Here is a 23577-nt window from a genome sequence, read left to right on the forward strand (position 1 = left end):
CAAGACAACATTGCACTTCAATCTGGATGACTTGAGTTCGAGCCCCTGCTACGTCATCTCATTTTTATTTTTGACCAATAAAATTAACGTCAATTCGTCATTTTGCCGAACTGAACTGCGGCTGATGCCTGGGTTATCTTAGTGTTTTATCGAGATATAGCGCCTACCCTATGAAAAATTTGCCCCAGGGGTAAATAGATTTTATCGTTTATTACTTATTTATTATTATATTTATTTTGCCTTATTTGGGTTTTTAAACTTTTACTAATGTGTCGTTTATTCTCTAAAACTCCTAAAAATAAATAAAAACATATGCAAATCTCTTTAACATTGAGTTTTCGTCACTTACAAAATTGCCACAAACAAATTATCCACTCACTTCAATTTTATTCTGAATTTGACCCAGAATAGAGCATATTTTTTTCATACAAAATCGAAATTTTCATAACCCATAAAAAAAAAATCATATTCTATTTATTCCCAAAGATGAATAGCCTCCATTGGGAAGCATACCAGTTTGTCACAGACCCAGTTTGTCACAGGTCCAGTTTATCACAGCCCACAGTGGGAAAGCATGCCCATTTGTAAGAGGCCCAGTTTGTCACAGCCCAGTTTATCACAGCCCCAGTTGTCACAGACCCAGTTTGTCACAGGCCCAGTTTATCACAGCCCATAGTGGGAAAGCATGCCCATTTGTAAGAGGCCCAGTTTATCACAGGCCCAGTTTATCACAGCCAACAGTGAGAAAGCATGCCCATTTGTAAGAGGCCCAGTTTATCACAGGCTACGACGATAATAAGATATCGTCGCCTGGACATTCCACGAAGGAATGTAGATAATTCATCCTGGGTGGGGTTCCTTACCTCCCATAGTGGGCCTGAAGGCACTTACTGTGTCTTCTATCCCCATACATCTGTTTTCCAACATACTTTCTGTCTTTGTCTTGGAATAAGATTACATGGTTTTGTCCAGGCCCTGGTCGGATACCCTAGCTGAAAGGGAAACAGTCAAATGTATAGATAGAGTTTTGGGAGATGATATTTTTTTGTCCTGTAAATCATCTCTCTGTTATGCACTGTATTATGTTTAGTTTACATATTATAGATAATTTGTAAACAGATGAGTGTATCCCTCTTTGCATTCCTCTTAGTGGGTACCTGTGTCTAGAACTAGATGAGACTTTTAGGTGATCTCAAACTAAGTACTTTGATAGTGTGCTCTTGGAATCTATATGTCTTCCCTATTTGAACCAATTCCCCTTTGTCTTACCTTTTCTTGGGTGTTTTAATTGTAATTCTAGAACTTTTAACTGTCCCATTTTCTTCCTCTTTACTGGCGCTGATATGACCTTGATGTGTTATAAGCGCCTTAAAACCCTTTAAAAAAAAAAACAATAAATACTTCATCAAACAAAATGTCTGATGTCAACAGGAATCACCTATGTTGTCCAAGTGAGCAAATTGGGGGTTAATAATCTTGCCCAATAAAAAAAAAAAACAAACGAAAGTGACTGAAGCCAAGAGGGGCTCGAACCGGGACCTTCCGAGTCACAGTGCAATACAAAAAATAATAAGTTCTCTTTATTCATCTCATAGGGGTCTATTCCAAGGGAAGACTGGAATAACACAGTCGTTAACCGCAGTGCAGCGCCGCAAATTGAGCTAGGGCGAGATGACTTGCTCAAGGCCACACAGCGCAGCGGCGGGTGATCGAACCCAGTACCTTTCGGATACGAAACTAAGACCGTACCGCTGAGCCACACTGCCCCCTGTCGGTAGAATGAACGCCTTAACCACTCGGTCACTTCGCCCCCATCATTAAGAAGCTACCACCTAATACGCTTCAACAGTCATGACGTCACTTCCCTCGTAATGACGCATGGTAACTTAGTAACGGCGGACGCCCTTATGAAATATTTCTCCGACGAGCATAAAAGCGTATCCAGAGGGGAAAAAAACCCCATAAATCTTATCATGTTTTGACTTTTACACATTCTGATCACAAGACATATGAAAAGTTCTAGCCAGCATAAAGAATAAGAAGTACAAATTTTCTTTGTTTAGAACCACGATGGCCGCCGTTGCTGGGCGACGTGACACCAGACTATTGAATCCAATTGGCTCGATCCACTCTCAAGTTCTCTGTTGTTAGCGTGTTTGGAAGATATAGCACCATATGTGACATTTTTCGGGACAAGAGACAACGCTGTTAACGGCCAGGTATTCATTTTACACCTGAGTACGGTGAGAGAATGTGAGTAAAGAGCCCTTTCCAAGGATTCAACTATGCGCCGGGCGAGGCTCGAACCCAGGGCCTTCCGATCCGAAAGCGAGTGTCATACTACTAGACCACATAGTCGCAAAGTACCACAAGCATTCAAATCTCAACTTATTCCACACTTTCTTCCGATCAATTATTATTTGTTTTTCAACAAGACGGGGCAACTTCTCAGCAAATATTAAGCGTCAGATATCAGTATATTGACTCACTCAGTTTAAGTATTTCCGTTTCTCAGAATTTGTTTACAATCTGAAATCCATCAACCAGGAAAGTAATAATAAATTATTGACTCAGCGATAGAGCTGTCTAAATTTAGAAGATTGTTCAAAACATCCAAAGAGCTGGCATACACTGTCTGATGTTTATTCATATTAATATTGATGTTATCAGTGAGTGCTTCCTTCCTGGTTTCTTTTTTTTTTGGTTCCATCCAAGGTGGACAAGATAGGTCCCTGACTTTCAGTCAGTTTTGATAAATCTAATCCCGATTTGATTTGGACAATTCCGTAAGTGTAAGCTCCTCGGGGTAGATATCTAGTATCTCTTTCAATTAGTATTTTTACCGTGGATATTTTGTCAGGCGTTTATTTAATCAATGGCACCTCTATTCGCAGTGGCAGTAGTACTGTGAAAATGATGTCCTCTCTAGAGAGAGATCAGTGTTATATAATAAGGCTGTCTGAAGGCTGGAATCTTAAAAATATTTTTTAAAAGAAAACAATAATCAATGAGTATTTCAGGGATTTGATAATAAAAAATGACATTAAAGAAAATAAAATAAAATAGAGTTTTTTCAAAATAAAGGAGCCAAAAATAAATCATCAAACAATAGATAGATTGATAGATAGATGGAGAGATAAATAGATAGAAAGAGACAGAAAGAAAAAGAAAGAAAGAAAGAAAGAAAGAGAGATGGATCGATCCGAGAATTGATAGATAGAGAGATATTGAATCGTGTTGGATACAAATATGGTACGAATAGTGCTCGATAGAAAGATAGTTATTTTCATGAGATATTGATGTGCACTAATCTATAGAGTGCTTGACTACTTAAGGAGCTTGAATTATATTGGTATTCTCATCTCTTTATTCTCCAAGATAGATGGATAGAGAAATAGATAGATAGGTCCGAGTAAACAAGTCCCCTTTTTGTCTATTTTTCGGTGTGTGTCTAATTTCTTTCTCTGTTATCTGTTATTGTTATTCATATAAACCGGAGCTGATCCTAAAACGTAAATAATGATGATAATAATAATAATAATAATAATAATAATAATAATAATAATAATAATAATATACTTTATTCATCCAAAAATAAAATTGGAAATTCGTTTACAGACGTGGCATGCATAAAAATGTATAAACACAAAGTTGAGAATCTATGGCGACAATGTATACATATATATATATATATATATATATGCAAATGTACAAAAATGTAAAAATATACAACCAAGAACCAATAGCAACACCTTATATATTAATTTAATAAATTGAGATAGGCCAGACCTCTGGCCTTTAGTCCGAACTTGTGAGTGTATATTTAAAAGATAGTATTTGATTTAAATCACAGTTGCGCATTAAAAATTTCGAACACCATGTGGCAAAAATGAATTAAGGTGACATGTTGTCTTTGTTTTTATAGATATAAGGCGACGGCTCCTCATGGAGAACTTAATAATATATTTGCGAAGGGGGTGATCGCCATCCTTTATAACTTTCTCCATTTTATGTTTATGTTGTGTATATCGCACGTGTGAAAGAAAGAGAGGAAGAGAGAGAGAGAGAGAGAGAGAGAGAGAGAGAGAGAGAGAGAGAGAGAGAAAATAAGTAGGAGTGAAATATCTGTTCAATGTTACAGTTATCATTTAACGTTATAACAAGTGTAACTAAATGACAAATTGCCATATTTATGGACAATAAAGATCTATTATTATTATTATTATTATTATTATTATTATTATTATTATTATTATTATTATTATTATTATTATTATTATTATTATTATTATTTTACGTAGACAAAATCTCTTGAACAGTTGTAAAAAAGTGCAATAAAATTTAGTTTACTACTGAAAACCTGACCTTTTTTTTTCTCCTTTTCTTCAAAGTGATCAAATAGAGGTGAAATTGGTCAGCATTCCTAGTTGTACATCAACAAATATTGCAATGCTTTTAAAATTTAAATTTAAATTGAGCTTTATATAGCGCAATATCCACTAAATGTGCTCAAAGCGCTTTACAAGGGGTCCCTGGTCAACAGCAACATTTAACATGTAGGATGGGACATGACGCCTGTTAGGCGATATTACAATTTTTCGGACAAAGACAACGCTGTTAACGGCCAGGTACTCATTTTACACCTGAGTATGGTGAGAGAATGTGAGTGAAGAGCCTTTTCCAAGGACTCAACTATGCACCGAGCACGAGGCTCGAACCCAGGGCCTTCCGATCCGAAAGCGAGTGGCATACCACTAGACCACATAGCCGCACAATGAGATGCTCAACCTCTCACTCTCGCTAGCCAGTTTTGATGTCACATTTGCTCCTCTTTATCTGTGTTCACACCTTAGTCTAAGTGTCATCGTGTAAGTGCCTTACCCAAGGAGAACACACACCAGAATTTTCCAAAATTGCTGTCACTCATCTAGCCATTAATCACACTTAAATTATTTGAGCTTTTATATAGGGCAATATCCACTAAACGTGCTCAAAGCGCTTTACAGGGGGCCCAAGCCAACAGCAACACTTAACATGGAGGACGGACATGACGCCTGATAGGTGAAATTACAATATTTTTTTTTGCAGAAACAACGCTTTGACGGCCATGTACTCATTTTACACCTGAGTACGGTGAGAGAATGTGAGTGAAGAGCCTTTTCCAAGGACTCAACTATGCGCCGAGCGAGCGAGGCTCGAACCCAGGACCTTCCGATCCGAAAGCGAGTGTCATAACACAAGACCACATAGCCGCACTTAACATGGCTTGCCTTTTGTGTCAAGACATAAGGCTGAAACACTTAGCCACAATCAATACGTACTGTTATAATGAATATTGACTTTTATCTTCTCTCTGGTTTCAGAAAGGGAAGGCTTACAAAATGGCGGACAAGAAGTCGTGTCAAGATGACACTGGAGATTTCCCTTCCGATTTCAAATCAAAGTTGAAATTCATGGAGTCCAAGCTGGCAACTCGAAATGATCCATCTGACAATCTGGCAACTAATAATAATAATAATAATCCATATCAAGAATTGTATCAAAGTCATTTTCATAGGAATCAAACCCCAAACCAAAGAGATCATAGCTCTGGGATGAAAAGAGCCAAGGAGAAAAGGACAGCTGTAATGACGTCACCACACTTCAGAATATTGACCTCGTCATGTTATGATTCGCCTATTCCAGAGAACTGCATTCGGTAAGCAAAATTTACAGCTTTGGAAGATTCTTGTAAATAAAATAAAAATAAAATTCCCTTTATTCATCCCCAAGGGGAAATTTGTCTTTAGGATCTATTCCAAGGGAAGACTGGAATAACCCAGAGGTCAGCCGCAGAGCAGCGCCGCAAAGTGAGCTAGGGCGAGGTGACTTGCTCAAGGCCACACAACGCAGCGGCGGGTGATTGAACTCGGTACCTTTCGGGTACGAAGAAAAGACCGTACCACTGAGCCACGCTGCCCCTTCTTGCCTTTTGGATTTCCAGATGTTTTCCCAATGGCTGCATGAGCTTGTTTGTCTTATTCTGATTCTGCCTCTCAAATGATTCTAATTTCAATAGCGCGATATCCACTAAACGTGCTCAAAGCGTTTTACAAAGGGTCCCTGACCAACAGCAACACATAACATATAGAACGAGACGCGACGCCTGTTAGGCGATAATACAATTATTTTTTCCGACAGAGACAACGCTGTTAACAGCCAGGTACTCATTTTACACCTGAGTACGGTGAGATAATGTGAGTAAAGAGCCTTTTCCAATGACACAACTTGTGTTGAGTTTATACGATTTATTGAGGAGAATGGATACCATATTTTAGGGTGCTAAAGCCAACAATTTATAATTTTGACCAGTTTAACATTATATTCGGCTTTTCAGCATCTGGTTCATTCCGACATAATACCGTTTTGAGACGATGGGTCACATATTGTTGGATATATCAATAATTGAGGGATACTTGAATTACTTCCCATCAGCTTCCCAATGAGTCATAATTAGAACTCTTTTGTGTGTAATGTTTAGTTACGTTAGATGTTTTTTTTTACACAATAAGTTTTGTTTTGTTTTAAGAACCACGAGATTCACCTTGAGTTTGAGAGTAGACTTTTGAATAAAATTTGTTTTTGGAAAGAAAGACTTTGAAATTGTTTGAATATTATTTTTTTCAACGGGAGGCCTTCCGAAAGCTCCTACATCACCAGTAGTCTTGTTCTAGTAGGGGGTTTGGGAGGGGGGAGACTTTAAAAAAAAAAGTTTTCCCCTCCCAAATCCTCTACAAGAACATTATAAAAAACAAGAATACTGGGGATGTAGGAGCTTTCGGAAGGCCTCCCTTTTCTACACATATTCTTCGTAGATCAAGTATGATACTTGTCGATACAAAATTATGAAACATAAATTTCCAAACTGACAAACCCGATGGTCATTTAAAATTTAATTATTTTTTTTATGCCATTGCCCCTCTGTATATTGTTCAAACTATAAAAGAATTATGGGATATAATGGACCATAATATTTCTATATGTAAACTTTGAAGTCCATCAGACCAGAGATGTAAAAAAAGGCTATAGATTTGACGTGAAAGAATAGCTTTTATTCTTATTAAATTTTGTTTAATTATTGGGGGATTTTTTTTTTCTTTTTTTTCTATATACTCTTTATGCATTTGTTTATTTGTTCATCCATTTTTATTTCTTGTTTTTCATTTTTAATAACCTATTCATTTATTATTTATCTATTATTCATTAATTAATTAATTAATTAATTAATTCATTCATTCATTCATTCACTTATTTATCTATTTGCTCATGAATTTATTTATTTATTTATTCATCTATTTATTTGTTTTACTATTGATGCTATGCGTTTAGGTAAAATACTCACAACATTGAAAAATAAACATACCAAGGCACAAAACTGTGTGTAACCTTTAACGTTTACAGTCACTTACAAGCTGTATAAAATAATGACAAAGAGCTAAGCGACGTCAAATTCGTTCCTTCTAGTTACTTATTATTTATTGATCTAGATGTTTTGTAATATTATTTCAGATTAGTCTGTTTATCAGATACCCATAGCATGGTTGAGGAGACAAATTTTGTGAAAAATGTCCCGTATGGCGACGTGCTGCTCCACGCTGGGGATTTTACTGACCATGGGGAGATTTGCCAATATCAGTTATACAACAGTTTCCTCGGTGAGTCGATTTATGACGCTGATCCCATTGAATAACTTTCCATGTCTTTAGCACCATGTGTAGCAAGCAGCTTCTGCCCTATACTTGCTTCTAACATTCCTAAATACTTGTTGACAAGCACCAGGAGAAGACAAATCGTGGCCTTCGTAAAGATATTATGGCCTGATACTGACCAAAAAAATGACGTCAAAATGCCAGTCTTTTGCTACAAAAGAAAACAAATCGTGAGTTGTATTCAATACTTCAACCAATGAAATAACTTGTTTCCATGAGCTCTACTAACGACAACTCACTAGACGGTGCAAAAACCAAATAATGACGTCAAACTGCCAGTTTTTTTTGGATTTCAGTATCAGGCTATAACATGACGATGGCTACGGACAAATACTCCAACCCAGCAGTATCCCAGGCAGGGGAAAGGGGAATGCCCTGTAATGGGGTGGCCGGGAATATTCAATAATAATAATAATAATAATGATAAGCATATTTATATAGCGCCTTTCGTCGAAACCTCAAAGCGCTTTTAAAAAAAATTTTTAAAAATTCAAATACAATTCAACCAAAGTATCAAAACAATTAAGAGCATAGAAGGGCATCAATACATCATCATTATAAATGTCACATACAATACATTTACAATTCAATTAAGTAAATATTTCCTGAAAAGATATGTTTTCAGGGCTTTTTTGAAAATGTCTATTGAGCTCGAGAATCTCACAGATTGAGGGAGATCATTCCACATCGTGGGTCTGAATTTCATAAGAGACCTATCACCAAAATACTTAAGTTTAGTTTAACTCACTCAGCCCTAACACCGAATATATCCGTTGTTTACCCGGGTTACTTTTAGCCAATGTCTATTTATTACATTTTTCTGAGACAAATTATAGGCGTAGTATCAAAGCTAATGTTTTTAATTTTTACATGTTAATGGAAGTTGAATAAAGCTATCTATTCACGTGCTAATTTTTTATACATTTTCCAATTTTGAAAAGTAGCAAAAATCTCTAGGATTGGATGAGTTAAGGAGATGCTAACAATTTGAATCATGGGATCTAAGATTTCTCAGATGTACGTATGGTTGGAGTAGGTGTTGAATGTAAAGAGGGACAGAAGACTCAAATACACCAATAAGCGGCCCCGGACCAAACCATGGGAGGTCCTTTGAGTACGCATCAGCCACCTTGGGCTAGGGTCACAGAACTGGTCAGACATGAATCAACAGACATGTACGGCAACTGTCTTTTGCGGCTATGTGGTCTAGTGTTGTGACACTCGCTTTCGGATCGGAAAAGGTCCTGGGTTTTTTAGCCTTGCTCGGTGCATCGTTGTTGAGTCCTTGGAAAAGGCTCTTTTTACTCACATTCTCTCACCATACTCAGGTGTAAAATGAGTACCTGACTGTTAACAGCATTGTCTCTGTTGGAAGTCTAATATCGCCTAACAGGCGACATGTCTTGTCCTACATATTAAGTATTGCTGTTGGTCAGCACGTTTAGTGGATATTGCGCTATATAAAAGCTCAAGTTTCTTTTTAAAAGCTCAAATTTTTGCAACTATATGAGTTCTTGTAACTATCACTCAAGTCACTAATTAGGGGACTTAATCACTCAATAAGGACTCGTGTCAAGACGGATAATGCAATAAATTGGTTCCATCCCCAGAACAGCTACCTCATCCAATCAAGTTGGCAACACCTGGTAACCACGAGTTGACCCTTGACCCTAGAGGCCTTTCGTACGACGTGCATATCATGCGTAGGGATTTACGCTTGCCGGACTGTAGTGAATCCCCTAATGAGGAAAACTATAAGGTGGCACTATTATTCTTATTGTCATCATCATCATAATCGTTATCATCATCATTATCATCATAGTCATCGTCATCATCATAGTCATCATCATAGTCATCGTCATCGTCATCATCAACATCATCATCATTATCATCATCATCCATCATTATCATCATCATCATCATCATCATCATCATCATCATCATCATCATCATCATCATTCATCATCATCATCATCATCACTCATTATCATCATCATCATCATCATCATCACATCTTCATCCATCATCATCATCATTCATCATCATCATCATCATCATCATCATCATCATCATCATCATCATCATCATCATCATCATCATCATCATCATCATCATCATCATCATCATCATTATCACATCATCATCATCATCATCATCATCATCATCATCATCATCATCATCATCATCATCATCACCATCATCATCATCATCATCATCATCATCATCATCATCATCATCATCATCATCATCATCAACATCAACATCTGGCTATTTGGGCAATTTGAAAATTTCAACTAATAGGAGAAGTCAGTTCAGCTTTCTGATCCAATCACCAGGAAGACACACACAATTGAGTCATGCAAGTTAAAACTACAATTCAACACATATTTGTGTCAGTGCCTGACATAATCAGTCGGAAGATGGAAATCTTGGATTTGGATTTTTTTTTTTTCAATTTCTGAAAGAACATGCTCCACAGAGCATTTTAACTCACTCAATCCTGGAGATTTTTGCTACTTTTCAAAATTGGAAAAAAAAAATGTATTAAAAATGAGCTTATACATAGATAGTTTTATTAAACTACCATTAACATGCAAAAACTAAAAACACTAGCTTTGATACTACGCCTATAATTTGTCTCAGAGAAATGTAATACATAGGCATGGGGTAAAAGTAACCCGAGGTAAACAACGGATATAGTCGGTGTGAGGGTTGAGTGAGTTAATCTTTATTTGAAGTAAATCGGGTGATTTTTCATGAAGTTATGGTCAGATGTATGGGAAAGGTATCCAGCAAATTTTCTCAAATTTCATACTTTTCCCAACTTGAATAGCTGTAAAAAATATTTAGAAGTGAAATTGAGATCTGATATTTCCTGAAGATGTTCAAAGAGGGTTGATTTAATCAAGAACTAATTTTTGATAAAAATTGACCTTCTAGCTAAATTAGCAATATATAAGTTCAAAACTTTTCAACATCCCATTGATTATGCCATTCACTGTAAGATTTTAGAAAAATGCTTCTTGTAAACAACAGTTAAAACCCACAAATCAACACATATTTATCAAAAATGCTTCTTGTAAACAACAGTTAAAACCACAAATCAACACATATTTATGAAAAATGCTTCTTGTAAACAACAGTTAAAACCCACAAATCAACACATATTTATCAAAAATGCTACTTGTAACCAACAGTTAAAACCCACAAATCAACACATAATTATCAAAAATGCTTCTTGTAACCAACAGTTAAAATCACAGATCAACACATATTTATGAAATATGCTACTTGTAACCAACAGTTAAAATCACAAATCAACACATATTTATGAAATATGCTCCTTGTAACCAACAGTTAAAACCCACAAATCAACACATATTTATCAAAAATGCTTCTTGTAAACAATAGTTAAAACCACAAATCAACACATACATATTTATCAAAAATGCTACTTGTAACCAACAGTTAAAACCCACAAATCAACACATATTTATCAAAAATGCTTCTTGTAAACAACAGTTAAAACCACAAATCAACACATACATATTTATGAAATATGCTACTTGTAACCAACAGTTAAAACCCACAAATCAACACATATTTATCAAAAATGCTTCTTGTAACCAACAGTTAAAACCACAAATCAACACATATTTATGAAAAATGCTTCTTGTAAACAACAGTTAAAACCACAAATCAACACATACATATTTATCAAAAATGCTACTTGTAACCAACAGTTAAAACCACAAATCAACACATATTTATGAAAAATCCTACTTGTAACCAACAGTTAAAACCACAAATCAACACATACATATTTATGAAATATACTACTTGTAACCAACAGTTAAAATCACAAATCAACACATATTTATGAAATATACTACTTGTAACCAACAGTTAAAATCACAAATCAACACATATTTATGGAATATACTACTTGTAACCAACAGTTAAAACCACAAATCAACACATACATATTTATGAAATATACTACTTGTAACCAACAGTTAAAATCACAAATCAACACATACATATTTATGAAATATACTACTTGTAACCAACAGTTAAAACCACAAATCAACACATATTTATGAAATATACTACTTGTAACCAACAGTTAAAACCACAAATCAACACATACATATTTATGAAATATACTACTTGTAACCAACAGTTAAAACCACAAATCAACACATATTTATGAAATATACTACTTGTAACCAACAGTTAAAATCACAAATCAACACATATTTATGAAATATACTACTTGTAACCAACAGTTAAAATCACAAATCAACACATATTTATGAAATATACTACTTGTAACCAACAGTTAAAACCATAAATCAACACATACATATTTATGAAATATACTACTTGTAACCAACAGTTAAAACCACAAATCAACACATATTTATGAAATATACTACTTGTAACCAACAGTTAAAATCACAAATCAACACATATTTATGAAATATACTACTTGTAACCAACAGTTAAAATCACAAATCAACACATATTTATGAAATATACTACTTGTAACCAACAGTTAAAACCATAAATCAACACATACATATTTATGAAATATACTACTTGTAACCAACAGTTAAAACCACAAATCAACACATATTTTTGAAATATACTACTTGTAACCAACAGTTAAAATCACAAATCAACACATATTTATGAAATATACTACTTGTAACCAACAGTTAAAACCGCAAATCAACACATACATATTTATGAAATATGCTACTTGTAACCAACAGTTAAAACCACAAATCAACACATACATATTTATGAAATATACTACTTGTAACCAACAGTTAAAACCACAAATGAACACATATTTATGAAATATGCTACTTGTAACCAACAGTTAAAACCACAAATCAACACATACATATTTATGAAATATGCTACTTGTAACCAACAGTTAAAACCACAAATCAACACATACATATTTATGAAAAATGCTACTTGTAACCAAAAGTTAAAACCACAAATCAACTTAGGCAACATGTCACGTCCGACATGTTAAGTGTTGCTGTTGTCCAGGGACCCCTTGTAAAGCGCTTTGAGCACGTTTAGTGGATTTACCCTATATAAAAACTCACGTTTTTGTGTGTTTTTTTTTGGTTTTGGATTGTTTCACTTTATCTTTACTTTAAAAAAAAAACTTAATTAATTTTTCTTTTTACATATCTCTCTTTGCATCTGTTTTTTTTTTTTTCAGGACGTGTTGGAGAAACTGCTGGGTCTACTTTCCAACTCTATCATTCTGGTGGATGCTTGGGTATCCGTCTGTGGAATTAAAATATATGGCTATCCCTGGTCAGTACCCCTGTCTGAATGGCTGGATAAAAGAAAAACAAACCCCCCCCCCCCCCCCCCCCCCCCCCAAAAAAAAAACAAACAAAAAAAACAAAAAAAAAACAAAAAAACAAAAAAAAACAAAAAAAAAAAACAACAAAAACTTGAGCTCTTTTATAGCTTAATATCCACTATACATGATTGGCAAATGTCAAAACTATGACTTACACTTTTCTGAAACTTTCAACCATCCAACGTAAATGGTTAGTATTGGGCCTCACAAAGCTATTAGGACCACAGAGCTATTGGGCCTCACAAAGCTATTAGGACCACAGAGCTATAGGGCCTCACAAAGCTATTAGGACCACAGAGCTATAGGGCTTCACAAAGCTATTATGACCACAGAGCTATAGGGCCTCACAAAGATATTAGGATCACAGAGCTATAGGGCTTCACAAAGCTATTAGGACCACAGAGCTATTAGGACCACAGAGCTATTGGGCCTCACAAACCTTTAGGACTACAGAGCTATTGGGCCGCACAAAGCTATTAGGACCACAGAGCTATTGGGCCTCACAAAGCTTATAGGACCACAGAGCTATTGGGCCTCACAAAGCTATTAGGACCACATAGTTATTGGGCCCCACAAAGCTATTAGGACCACAGAGCTTTTGGCCTCACAAAGCTATTAGGACCACAGAGCTTTTGGCCTCACAAAGCTATTAGGACCACATAGTTATTGGGCCCCACAAAGCTATTAGGACCACAGAGCTTTTGGCCTCACAAAGCTATTAGGACCACAGAGCTTTTGGCCTCACAAAGCTTTAGGACCACAGAGCTATTGGGCCTCACAAAGCTATTAGGACCACAGAGTTATAGGGCCTCACAAAGCTTTAGGACCACAGAGCTATAGGGCCTCACAAAGCTATTAGGACCACAGAGTTATAGGGCCTCACAAAGCTATTAGGATCACAGAGCTATTGGGCCTCACAAAGCTATTAGGATCACAGAGCTATAGGGCCTCACAAAGCTATTAGGACCACAGAGCTATAGGGCCTCACAAAGCTATTAGGACCACAACCTATGGTTAAGAATGCACTACGATATATAATTTTTGCTTTCGCCTGTTTGAATCACTTTTAAAAAGAAAGTTCAGCTTGTTGGTTGTTGCCTGTGCCAGATTTAGAGCTCAGTGGCTTAAGCAGTGCAATGTCTTGTCTTGTGATGAATGTCAAGCATTGCTAAGCATGGTCAGTGGAGGATGGGTGATAGTGATCATGGAAAATTCTGTCCCCAATGTTGTATCTTTGAGTAAGGCAATTTTCCTTCATTGCCCCCACTCAACTCAAATCTGCCCTTACCAACAGTTGTTACTCGCATTGTTTGTCTCTGACCAATTAAATTACCGGTAGGTGGTATTAAAAACACAAAGGTTGAAAATGAAATACCAATATGCATGACACAAAGGGACAGACTTGTATCGTCGAAGGACGATTGATGTTGCACCGATATATTTAACCTATTGTGCTCAGATTCTGTTTCTGCTAGATGCTGAGTTCCCTAAATGGCCATGTCAATCATGTAACATCTTTAGATGATCTCATCCTACTCTTTGATATCTATAGCCGCGTTTTCGAGTCCGATTGTCAATCATGACAAAATCCCGCCCACAAACTTTTCATAGGTCAGTCATCAGTTTCAAACTTTTTGCTCGTGTGATGTCAAGACTTTCTCAGAGCAAATTATTGGTTCTTGATAGATGATGCTGGTTCTTGACCTTTCACTATTACTTACAGCTTTTCACTGATTGGTTGCTGCGACTGCTTACGCTTACAGATTAGAGCTTTTCTCGACGACCGTCTGAAAGTTGCGTCACCTTCTTTGTGCCCTTTTGAATTGATTAGTGGGAAAAAAAGCCAATGTATGTTTTAGTCAGATTTCAAACAAAGTACATCACCGATCTTGTCTCAGAGAAAAATGAAAAATGATACAGGAATCGAGAAAATCGGACAAGAAATAAATAAGTTACCGAAATAAACAAACAGGGAGAAAATCAACTTTCAAAATAATATTTACTCTTAAAACTTGTTTCTCAACCGATTTTTATGATTCAAAGACTAATGTTCTCCGTCTTAATAGTTGAGTTCAACAGTGTGGTTTTTTTATTCCCCACTATGATATTTATTACTTTCAGTTTTTACACAATAAACTGACTCAGAAAGGTGTCAAGTATTATGCATGATTATGACGTAATACTTTGACGGGCATGTCTTCGTTTTGGACTGCGTTTGTGACTGGTGGGAGACGTGAGAAGCTTGACTCGGGTGAGACGTTTGTCAATCGAGTTATTCGTATTTTGCTATATTCACAACCAAGATACTGTTCTTTTGGTGAAAACGGACGAGTCTTTTGCATTGCGGTTAACCATGGATGAACAGTATGTGAGACGGGCGTATAAGATACTGTCCTTTTGTTGGTTACAGGTAGAGTTATTTGCATGGCTTTGACCAAAAAAGAACAGTATCTCAAAATATTACGCAACATATTACGTCAATGAAATCGCTGACTAACAGAAAAACGCAATTCATCATTAGCTATTATTTAATGTTAGATGCCTTCCACTATGTAATAGAATTAAAGAGTTATGAATGAAAAAACTAAATGTGTCGATTGCGGCAAAACTGGCTGGATCTGGGTCAGACCAGATACTGTCCTTTTGCTGGTTAGGGCAGAAATCTGGCTATGGGCAGTGGCAGATATTCTGAGAGTTTTAAGTACAAAAAAGAATTCTGACAGGCGACTGGTACTGTATGAAATGGAAATATTGATCTGTATGGTGTGCTGGTACTTACTGGGAGGACAAATGAAACATTGAAGAGCATTGAACACGAGAAATCCTTGGAAGTGCGCTATATAAAAGTTCATGTAAATGTCGCTGCTCAAAGCTCGAAGAAATAAATAACAATGTGAAATTGAATGTAAGCTTCAATTTAATTTTTTAAAAACATATAGAATGGACGTTTCGGGTTTCCCCTTTATCAACAAACAGGATGAATGAAACACTAATACATCATCTCATTCATCTGTAGTGTTTCATTCATCCTGTTTGTTGATAAAGGGGAAACCAGAAACGTCCATTCTATCTGTTTTTTGTAATTAAATTGAAGCTTACATTCAATTTCACATTGTTTTCTATATAAAAATTCTCATTTTTGTTTATTTGTCAGGTTACCGATGCACGGCGTTCCAGGATTTGGTCTGAAGAGACAAGGAGATTTGAGGAAAAAACAACAACTGATTCCAGGGGACACAGATATACTGTTGAGTCATGGACCGCCTAGAGGTGAATAATATGCCTGTTTGTGTCTGTTGTGTTCTTGGATGTCATTATTGTTATTATTATTATTATTATTATTATTATTATTATTATTATTATTATTATTATTATTATTATTATTATTATTATTATTATTATTATTATTATTTATTATTTTTATTATTATTATCATTATTACTATTATTATTATTATTATTATTATTATTATTATTATTATTATTATTATTATTATTATTATTATTATTATTATTATTATCATTATTATTATTATTATTATTATTATTATTTTGTGATACGTTGAGACAGTTGCCGGCAACGTGCTCAAGAGTGCAAGCCATGATGGATGATGAAAACAATTCAGTCTAATCATTAATTTAAATATCGATCATACTATTGGTCGATTTTAAATTGTCCATGACCAGATCGACGGCTAATTATAATTTTTGACGGATCGTACGGATCGGATTGGATTGGATTTTTCCAATCAATATCTTACTCATTTTGGCTCTCCGTTGTACACATTTACATGGGCTAGGGTTGGCAGCACTGTGCTTGTTATCTCTCTCCCCCCCCCCTCCCCTGACCCCTGCACTTCCCCACAATAAACTGAACATGAAAGGGATGTGCCTTAACTCTCTCCTTACCAACTACAGGAAAATCGTCACATTAGTTAATATACAACCAACATTTTTCTTATTTTGTTTTTCTTTTGTACGTCATAACATTTAAAGAAAATGAACAGTGTGTTGTAGAGTATGTTTTGCTAAAGAAACTATGTATCGCAAGAACTTTACTCTTATTATGTCTGAGTGATAAAAAATATATTTTTGTGGTAGTTGGGTTTGAAGTTTTGGGGAAAATCCTGAAAATTGCTGGTAAGGAGAGGGTTAAGGCGGTCCCAAGCACTAATCAAGGAGGTGGTCCAAAGCATTTTGTAGTTTATTTAAGAAAAAAAAAAACTAAATAAAAAAAATTAGCTTTTATATAGCGCAACATCCACTAAACGTGCTCCAAGCGCTTTACAAGGGGTTCCTGGCCAGCAGCAACACGTAACATGTAGAACGAGACATGACGCCTGTTAGGCGATATTACACTGTTTTCGGACAGAGACAACACTGTGAACGGCCAGGTACTCATTTTACACCTGAGTACGGTGAGAGAATTTGAGTAAAGAGCCTTTTCCAAGGACTCAATTTTCCGCCGAGCGAGGCTCGAACCCAGGACCTTCCGATCAGAAAGCGAGTGTCATACCACAAGACCACATAGCCGCACATTTAATATAACAGTGCATCATTGTTTCACTTTTTAAATTTGTTTTGTTATTTTGTTTTTTTGTCGATGTCAGGTTTTGGTGATCTGACGAGATCTGGCAAAAACGTTGGATGTGTCCATCTGGCCAACACTGTGAGTCAAAGAGTCCGGCCTAAACTGGTTCTAAGTGGACACATTCATGAAGGTAAGGATTGAGAAACTGATAAATAGAGGTGCCTAAATGAGTCAATAAAATGGAGATAAAGATAAAGGGAGTACTCATGAATGAACAGCAGAAAACAAACGACGTTTCGGTCCTTGGCATTTTTAAAGTAAACACAGAATACATATATATTATATACTCCCTTCATCTTTATCTCCATAAGGATAGAGACAAGCGCATTTGGACAGTTATTTTGGGCAGTGGGCTATCCAGACAAGGGCATTTGGGGAGTTTTTGGGCAGTAGGGTATCCAGACACGTTCATTTGGACAGTTTTAATGGCTGTAGGCTATCCAGACAAGGGCATTTGGACAGTTTTCTGGGCAGTGGGCTATCCAGGCAAGAGCGTTTTGACACTTTTTAGGGCAGATAGCTACCCAGATAAGCGCATTTGGACAGTTATTTTGGGCAGTGGGCTATCCAGACAAGGGCATTTGGACAGTTTTAATGGCTGGAAGCCATCCAGACAAGAGCATTGGGACAGTTTTAATGGCTGTAGGCTATCCAGACAAGCGTATGTTGACAGTTTTATGGGCAGACGGCCATCCAGAAAAGAGCATTGGAACAGTTTTAATGGCTGTAGACTTTCCAGGCAAAAGCGATTGGACACTTTTTAGGGCAGATGATATATATGATGATACTTAGATATGTTAAGAAAAGTTGGATTAAATAGAAATGATTTCTATGTATATATTATTATTATTATTATTATTATTATTATTATTATTATTATTATTATTATTATTATTGTTACTATTATTATTATTATTATTATTATTATTATTATTATTATTATTATTATTATTATTATTATTATTATTATTATTATTATTATTATTACTATTATTTCAGGTCGTGGTTTATATACAGATGGGATAACGACGTACATCAACGCATCAATCTGCAATCGTGTGTACAATCCTGTACACGACACAGTGGTCATAGACTACACACTACCCGCTGGCTACACAAGGCATGAACACGTCCTCAAATTGGATCAAAAGTCGTTAATTGTGAATAGATGTGAACCTGAAACGTGTTCATGATGTTGAAGCCATATTTATTTGCATCTCACTCATTCCCTTTTATTTATTTTGTCATCAAGTATGTCGTCCTTGAGATCCATGAGACCTTTGAAGCCAGACTGTATCCTGGTTTCTGTTGCATTAATCGGACAATGGCAATTAATTGGATTCAATAGTCTGATGTCACGTTCCTCAGCAACGGCGGCCATCATGGTTCTAAACAAAGAAAATCGGTACTTTTTATTCTTCATGCTGGCTAGAACTTTTCATAATATGTCTTGTGATCAGAATGTGTAAAAGTCAAAGCATGAACAGATTTATAATGTATGTTTGTTTGTTATTTACTCCTCTGGATACGCTTTTATGCTCGTCGGAGAAATATTTCATAATGGTGTCCGCCATTGTTCCGATAGTTTAGAGCCTGTTACTAAGTTACCATGCGTCATTACGAGGGAAGTGACGTTATGACTGTTGAAGCGTATTACTTGCTAGCCTTTGGATGGGATGCATGTCTATCAGAAAGTACTTTCCGTGGTGAGATAATACAAATAAAGAACATCTACCAAGGACTTATGGGCCATTTACATATAGGAGCAAAGCGTGGGCGTTTGTCCACACATACCTACCCATCAATGTTTTTGTTTATTCATCTTAACAACGCCACATTATCTCATTCGTCTGTAGTGTTTCATTCATCCTATTAGTTGATAAATGGGAAACCCAAAACGTCCATTTTATGTTTTCGTAATTAAATTGAAGCTAACATTCAATTTCATATTGTTATTTATTTCTTGGAGCTTTGAGCAGCAACATTTACACTTCACCTTCCACGACAGTCAAAGTAGCTGATCTTGTTATAGATGATGTCCTTGATGTATGTGTTCTTGCTCTTCAAGAAAAGTGAAAGACAAAGCATAAAATAACATTTTGACCAAAAAAAAAAATGTTACAAAGATGTATCCAGGCCATTGTTTTGGGAGAGCGTGGTAGATCTACTTTTTATTCACGAATTTAATTTTGTTTAAACCTTTTAGTTTTGTAATCACTTCTGAATTTTTCAGAAAAAAATATATAAAATGAAAAACACGTACAGATGGCATACGCCCGTCTCGGGAGACAATGGAGTTTTTGCGCTTGTTTGTGGTTGAATGGTAGCGCCTGTTTGTGGTTGAATGGTAGCGCCTGTTTGTGGTTGAATGGTAGCGCCTGTTTGTGGTTGAATGGTAGCGTCTGTTTGTGGTTGAATGGTAGCGCCTGTTTTTGATTGAATGACAGCGCCTGTTTGTGGTTGAATGGTAGCGCCTGTTTGTGGTTGAATGGTAGCGCCTGTTTGTAGTTGAATGGTAGCGCCTGTTTGTGGTTGAATGGTAGCGCCTGTTTGTGGTTGAATGGTAGCGCCTGTTTGTGGTTGAATGGTAGCGCCTGTTTGTGGTTGAATGGTAGCGCCTGTTTGTGGTTGAATGGTAGCGCCTGTTTGTGGTTGAATGACAGCGCCTGTTTGTGGTTGAATGGTAGCGCCTGTTTGTGGTTGAATGGTAGCGCCTGTTTGTAGTTGAATGGTAGCGCCGGTTTGTGGTTGAATGACATCGCCTGTTTGTGGTTGAATGGTAGCGCCTGTTTGTGGTTGAATGACAGCGCCTGTTTGTGGTTGAAGGGTAGCGCCTGTTTGTGGTTGAATGACAGCGCCTGTTTGTGGTTGAATGGTAGCGCCTGTTTGTGGTTGAATGACAGCGCCTGTTTGTGGTTGAATGGTAGCGCCTGTTTGTGGTTGAATGGTAGCGCCTGTTTGTGGTTGAATGGTAGCGCCTGTTTGTGGTAGCGCCTGTTTGTGGTTGAATGGTAGCGCCTGTTTGTGGTTGAATGGTAGCGCCTGTTTGTGGTTGAATGGTAGCGCCTGTTTGTGGTTGAATGGTAGCGCCTGTTTGTGGTTGAATGACAGCGCCTGTTTGTGGTTGAATGGTAGCGCCTGTTTGTGGTTGAATGGTAGCGCCTGTTTGTGGTTGAATGGTAGCGCCTGTTTGTGGTTGAATGGTAGCGCCTGTTTGTGGTTGAATGACAGCGCCTGTTTGTGGTTGAATGGTAGCGCCTGTTTGTGGTTGAATGGTAGCGCCTGTTTGTAGTTGAATGGTAGCGCCTGTTTGTGGTTGAATGGTAGCGCCTGTTTGTGGTTGAATGATATCGCCTGTTTGTGGTTGAATGACAGCGCCTGTTTGTGGTTGAATGGTAGCACCTGTTTGTGGTTGAATGGTAGCGTCTGTTTGTGGTTGAATGGTAGCGCCTGTTTGTGGTTGAATGGCAGCGCCTGTTTGTGGTTGAATGGTAGCACCTGTTTGTGGTTGAATGGTAGCGCCTGTTTGTGGTTGAATGGTAGCGCCTGTTTGTGGTTGAATGGCAGCGCCTGTTTGTAGTTGAATGACAGCGCCTGTTTGTGGTTGAATGACAGCACCTGTTTGTGGTTGAATGGTAGCGCCTGTTTGTGATTGAATGACAGCACCTGTTTGTGGTTGAATGGTAGCGCCTGTTTGTGGTTGAATGGTAGCGCCTGTTTGTGGTTGAATGATATCGCCTGTTTGTGGTTGAATGACAGCGCCTGTTTGTGGTTGAATGGTAGCACCTGTTTGTGGTTGAATGGTAGCGTCTGTTTGTGGTTGAATGGTAGCGCCTGTTTGTGGTTGAATGGCAGCGCCTGTTTGTGGTTGAATGGTAGCACCTGTTTGTGGTTGAATGGTAGCGCCTGTTTGTGGTTGAATGGTAGCGCCTGTTGTGTGTTGAATGGTAGCGCCTGTTTGTGGCTGAATGGTAGCGTCTGTTTGTGGTTGAATGGTAGCGCCTGTTTGTGGTTGAATGGTAGCGCCTGTTTTGATTGAATGACATCGCCTGTTTGTGGTTGAATGGTAGCGCCTGTTTGTGGTTGAATGGTAGCGCCTGTTTGTGGTTGAATGACAGCACCTGTTTGTGGTTGCATGGTAGCGCCTGTTTGTGGTTGAATGACAGCGCCTGTTTGTGGTTGAATGGTAGCGCCTGTTTGTGGTTGAATGGTAGCGCCTGTTTGTGGTTGAATTGTAGCGCCTGTTTGTAGTTGAATGACAGCGCCTGTTTGTGGTTGAATGACAGCTGATTTATTTTGAATTTTTTTCGACCAGATGTGATGACCATGGAATAGTTGCTGTTGTCAATGCTTTCCCTCAAATTTGTTTTTAATCACTGTAATCGCTGTCGGAAAAAAGATGTAATATCGCCTAGCAGGCATCATGTCCAGTTCTACATGTTACGCGTTACTGTTGGTCAGTGACCCTATTTCAAGCGTTTTGAGCACCTCTAGTGAAAATTGCGCAAATTAAAAAAAACTCAACATTACATAGTCTGTCATGACACTTGTAGCGTAATGTTTTGAGGGCTTTTTAGCATCGTCACTATCAATGTCCACATTGAAGATGAGATTTATACCTTGTTTTAAAGATTGATATCTGGTATTAAATCCTGAAACAATTATGTTTTGAGATTCCTTGTCTTTTCTTCTGTGTTTCTTGACTTTTCTACAAAGCCTACACAGTTCATTCAAATGTTTATCATGAATTTTTTGAGTGTGCTCCATGACTAGATGAAATTTAAAAAATCATAATAAAATCAACTTGTGGAAGAATAAAAGTTATTCTAAGACTCTGTTTGAAGAATTAAATTTTTTATTGGAAAAATGAATGCATTTTAAATCACAGAAAAACGGTCTATTTAGGATTGAAATATCACGATCATTATATACAGCACTGGCATAAAATACATATGAATGGAAAAAGAAAATCTTGATAAATATTACAGAGTAAAGAAATTTGTGTTTAAGCTCATTGTGAAGCGATAACAAAGAGATGAAAGTGAACATAAATCGACTGGTATCACCCGATATCAACTCACTGGGGGATTCCCCGTAATTTGGCAGGTGTGACCCCGGGTCAACCTCGGGTCATCGCTTAAACTAAGTTAACGCTCAGACGATATTTTCGTTACTGTGCCCTATATGTTTTCTAACTTGCTTTCTGTCTTTGTCTTGGTTTTGACCTGGCCCTGGCCGGTAACAGTCAAATGTATAGTTAGTTTTGGGAGATGATATGTTTTTCCTTGTAAATCACTCCCTGTTATGCACCGTATTATGTTTTGTTTACATATTATATATGATTTGTAAACATTTGAGTGTATTCCTCTTAGTAGGGAACTGTGCTTGTGTCTGGATGAGACTTTAAGGTAATCTCAAACTAAGTACTTTGATAGTGTGCTCTTGGAATCTACATCTGTTTCCTATTTGAACCAATTCCCTTTTTGTCTTCTTGGGTGCTTTAATTGTAACTCTAGAACTTTGTACTTTCCCATTTTCTTCCTTTTTACTGGCACTGATATAACCTAAATGTGTTGGAAGCGCCGTAATAAATAATAACGTGAAGTTGAATGTAAGCTTCAATTTAATTTCATCTTAACTACGCCACTACCACGTCATCTCATCCATCTGTCGTGTTTCAATCATCCTGTTTTGTTGATAAAGGGGAAGCCCGAAACGTTCATTTGATCTGTTTTTGTAATTAAATTGAAGCTTACATTCAACTTCACGTCATTATTTATTTCTTCGAGCTTCGAGCAGCAACATTTACACTGCAAGCGCCGTAAAACCCTTTAAAACAAACGA

The 23577-nt window shown here is 36.9% G+C and overlaps 1 protein-coding gene across 2 annotated transcripts; it reads left to right on the forward strand.

Annotated features, from left to right (window-relative positions):
• The first annotated feature begins 2510 nt into the window (after positions 1-2510).
• Positions 2511-22570, forward strand: LOC144960780 (metallophosphoesterase MPPED2-like). 2 transcript variants are annotated; one of them, XM_078894121.1, is made up of 8 exons: positions 2511-2669; positions 5364-5698; positions 7549-7694; positions 9359-9507; positions 12994-13091; positions 16298-16413; positions 17753-17863; positions 18733-22570. In XM_078894121.1, exons 1-8 carry the CDS (start codon positions 2661-2663, stop codon positions 18924-18926), a joined length of 1158 nt encoding a protein of 385 aa, XP_078750247.1. In that variant the 5' UTR covers positions 2511-2660; the 3' UTR covers positions 18927-22570. The 2 variants fall into 2 exon arrangements, with proteins under 2 accessions (XP_078750247.1, XP_078750248.1); XM_078894122.1 differs by having other exon boundaries at positions 2513-2786.
• Positions 22571-23577: the final 1007 nt, after the last annotated feature.

This window comes from Berghia stephanieae, chromosome 15, assembly GCF_034508935.2.
Source record: "Berghia stephanieae isolate SIO BIC M18660-M18661 chromosome 15, UCSD_Bste_1.3, whole genome shotgun sequence".
NCBI classification, from domain to species: Eukaryota; Metazoa; Mollusca; class Gastropoda; order Nudibranchia; family Aeolidiidae; genus Berghia; species Berghia stephanieae.

What these genes read in the sequence shown, in the direction of transcription:
- LOC144960780 (XM_078894121.1), top strand. An exon ending in GTTATACAACAGTTTCCTCG is followed by an intron (nt 7,695 to 9,358) that starts GTGAGTCGATTT and finishes TTCCATCCCCAG; the next exon opens with AACAGCTACCTCATCCAATC. An exon ending in AAAATATATGGCTATCCCTG is followed by an intron (nt 13,092 to 16,297) that starts GTCAGTACCCCT and finishes TTTATTTGTCAG; the next exon opens with GTTACCGATGCACGGCGTTC.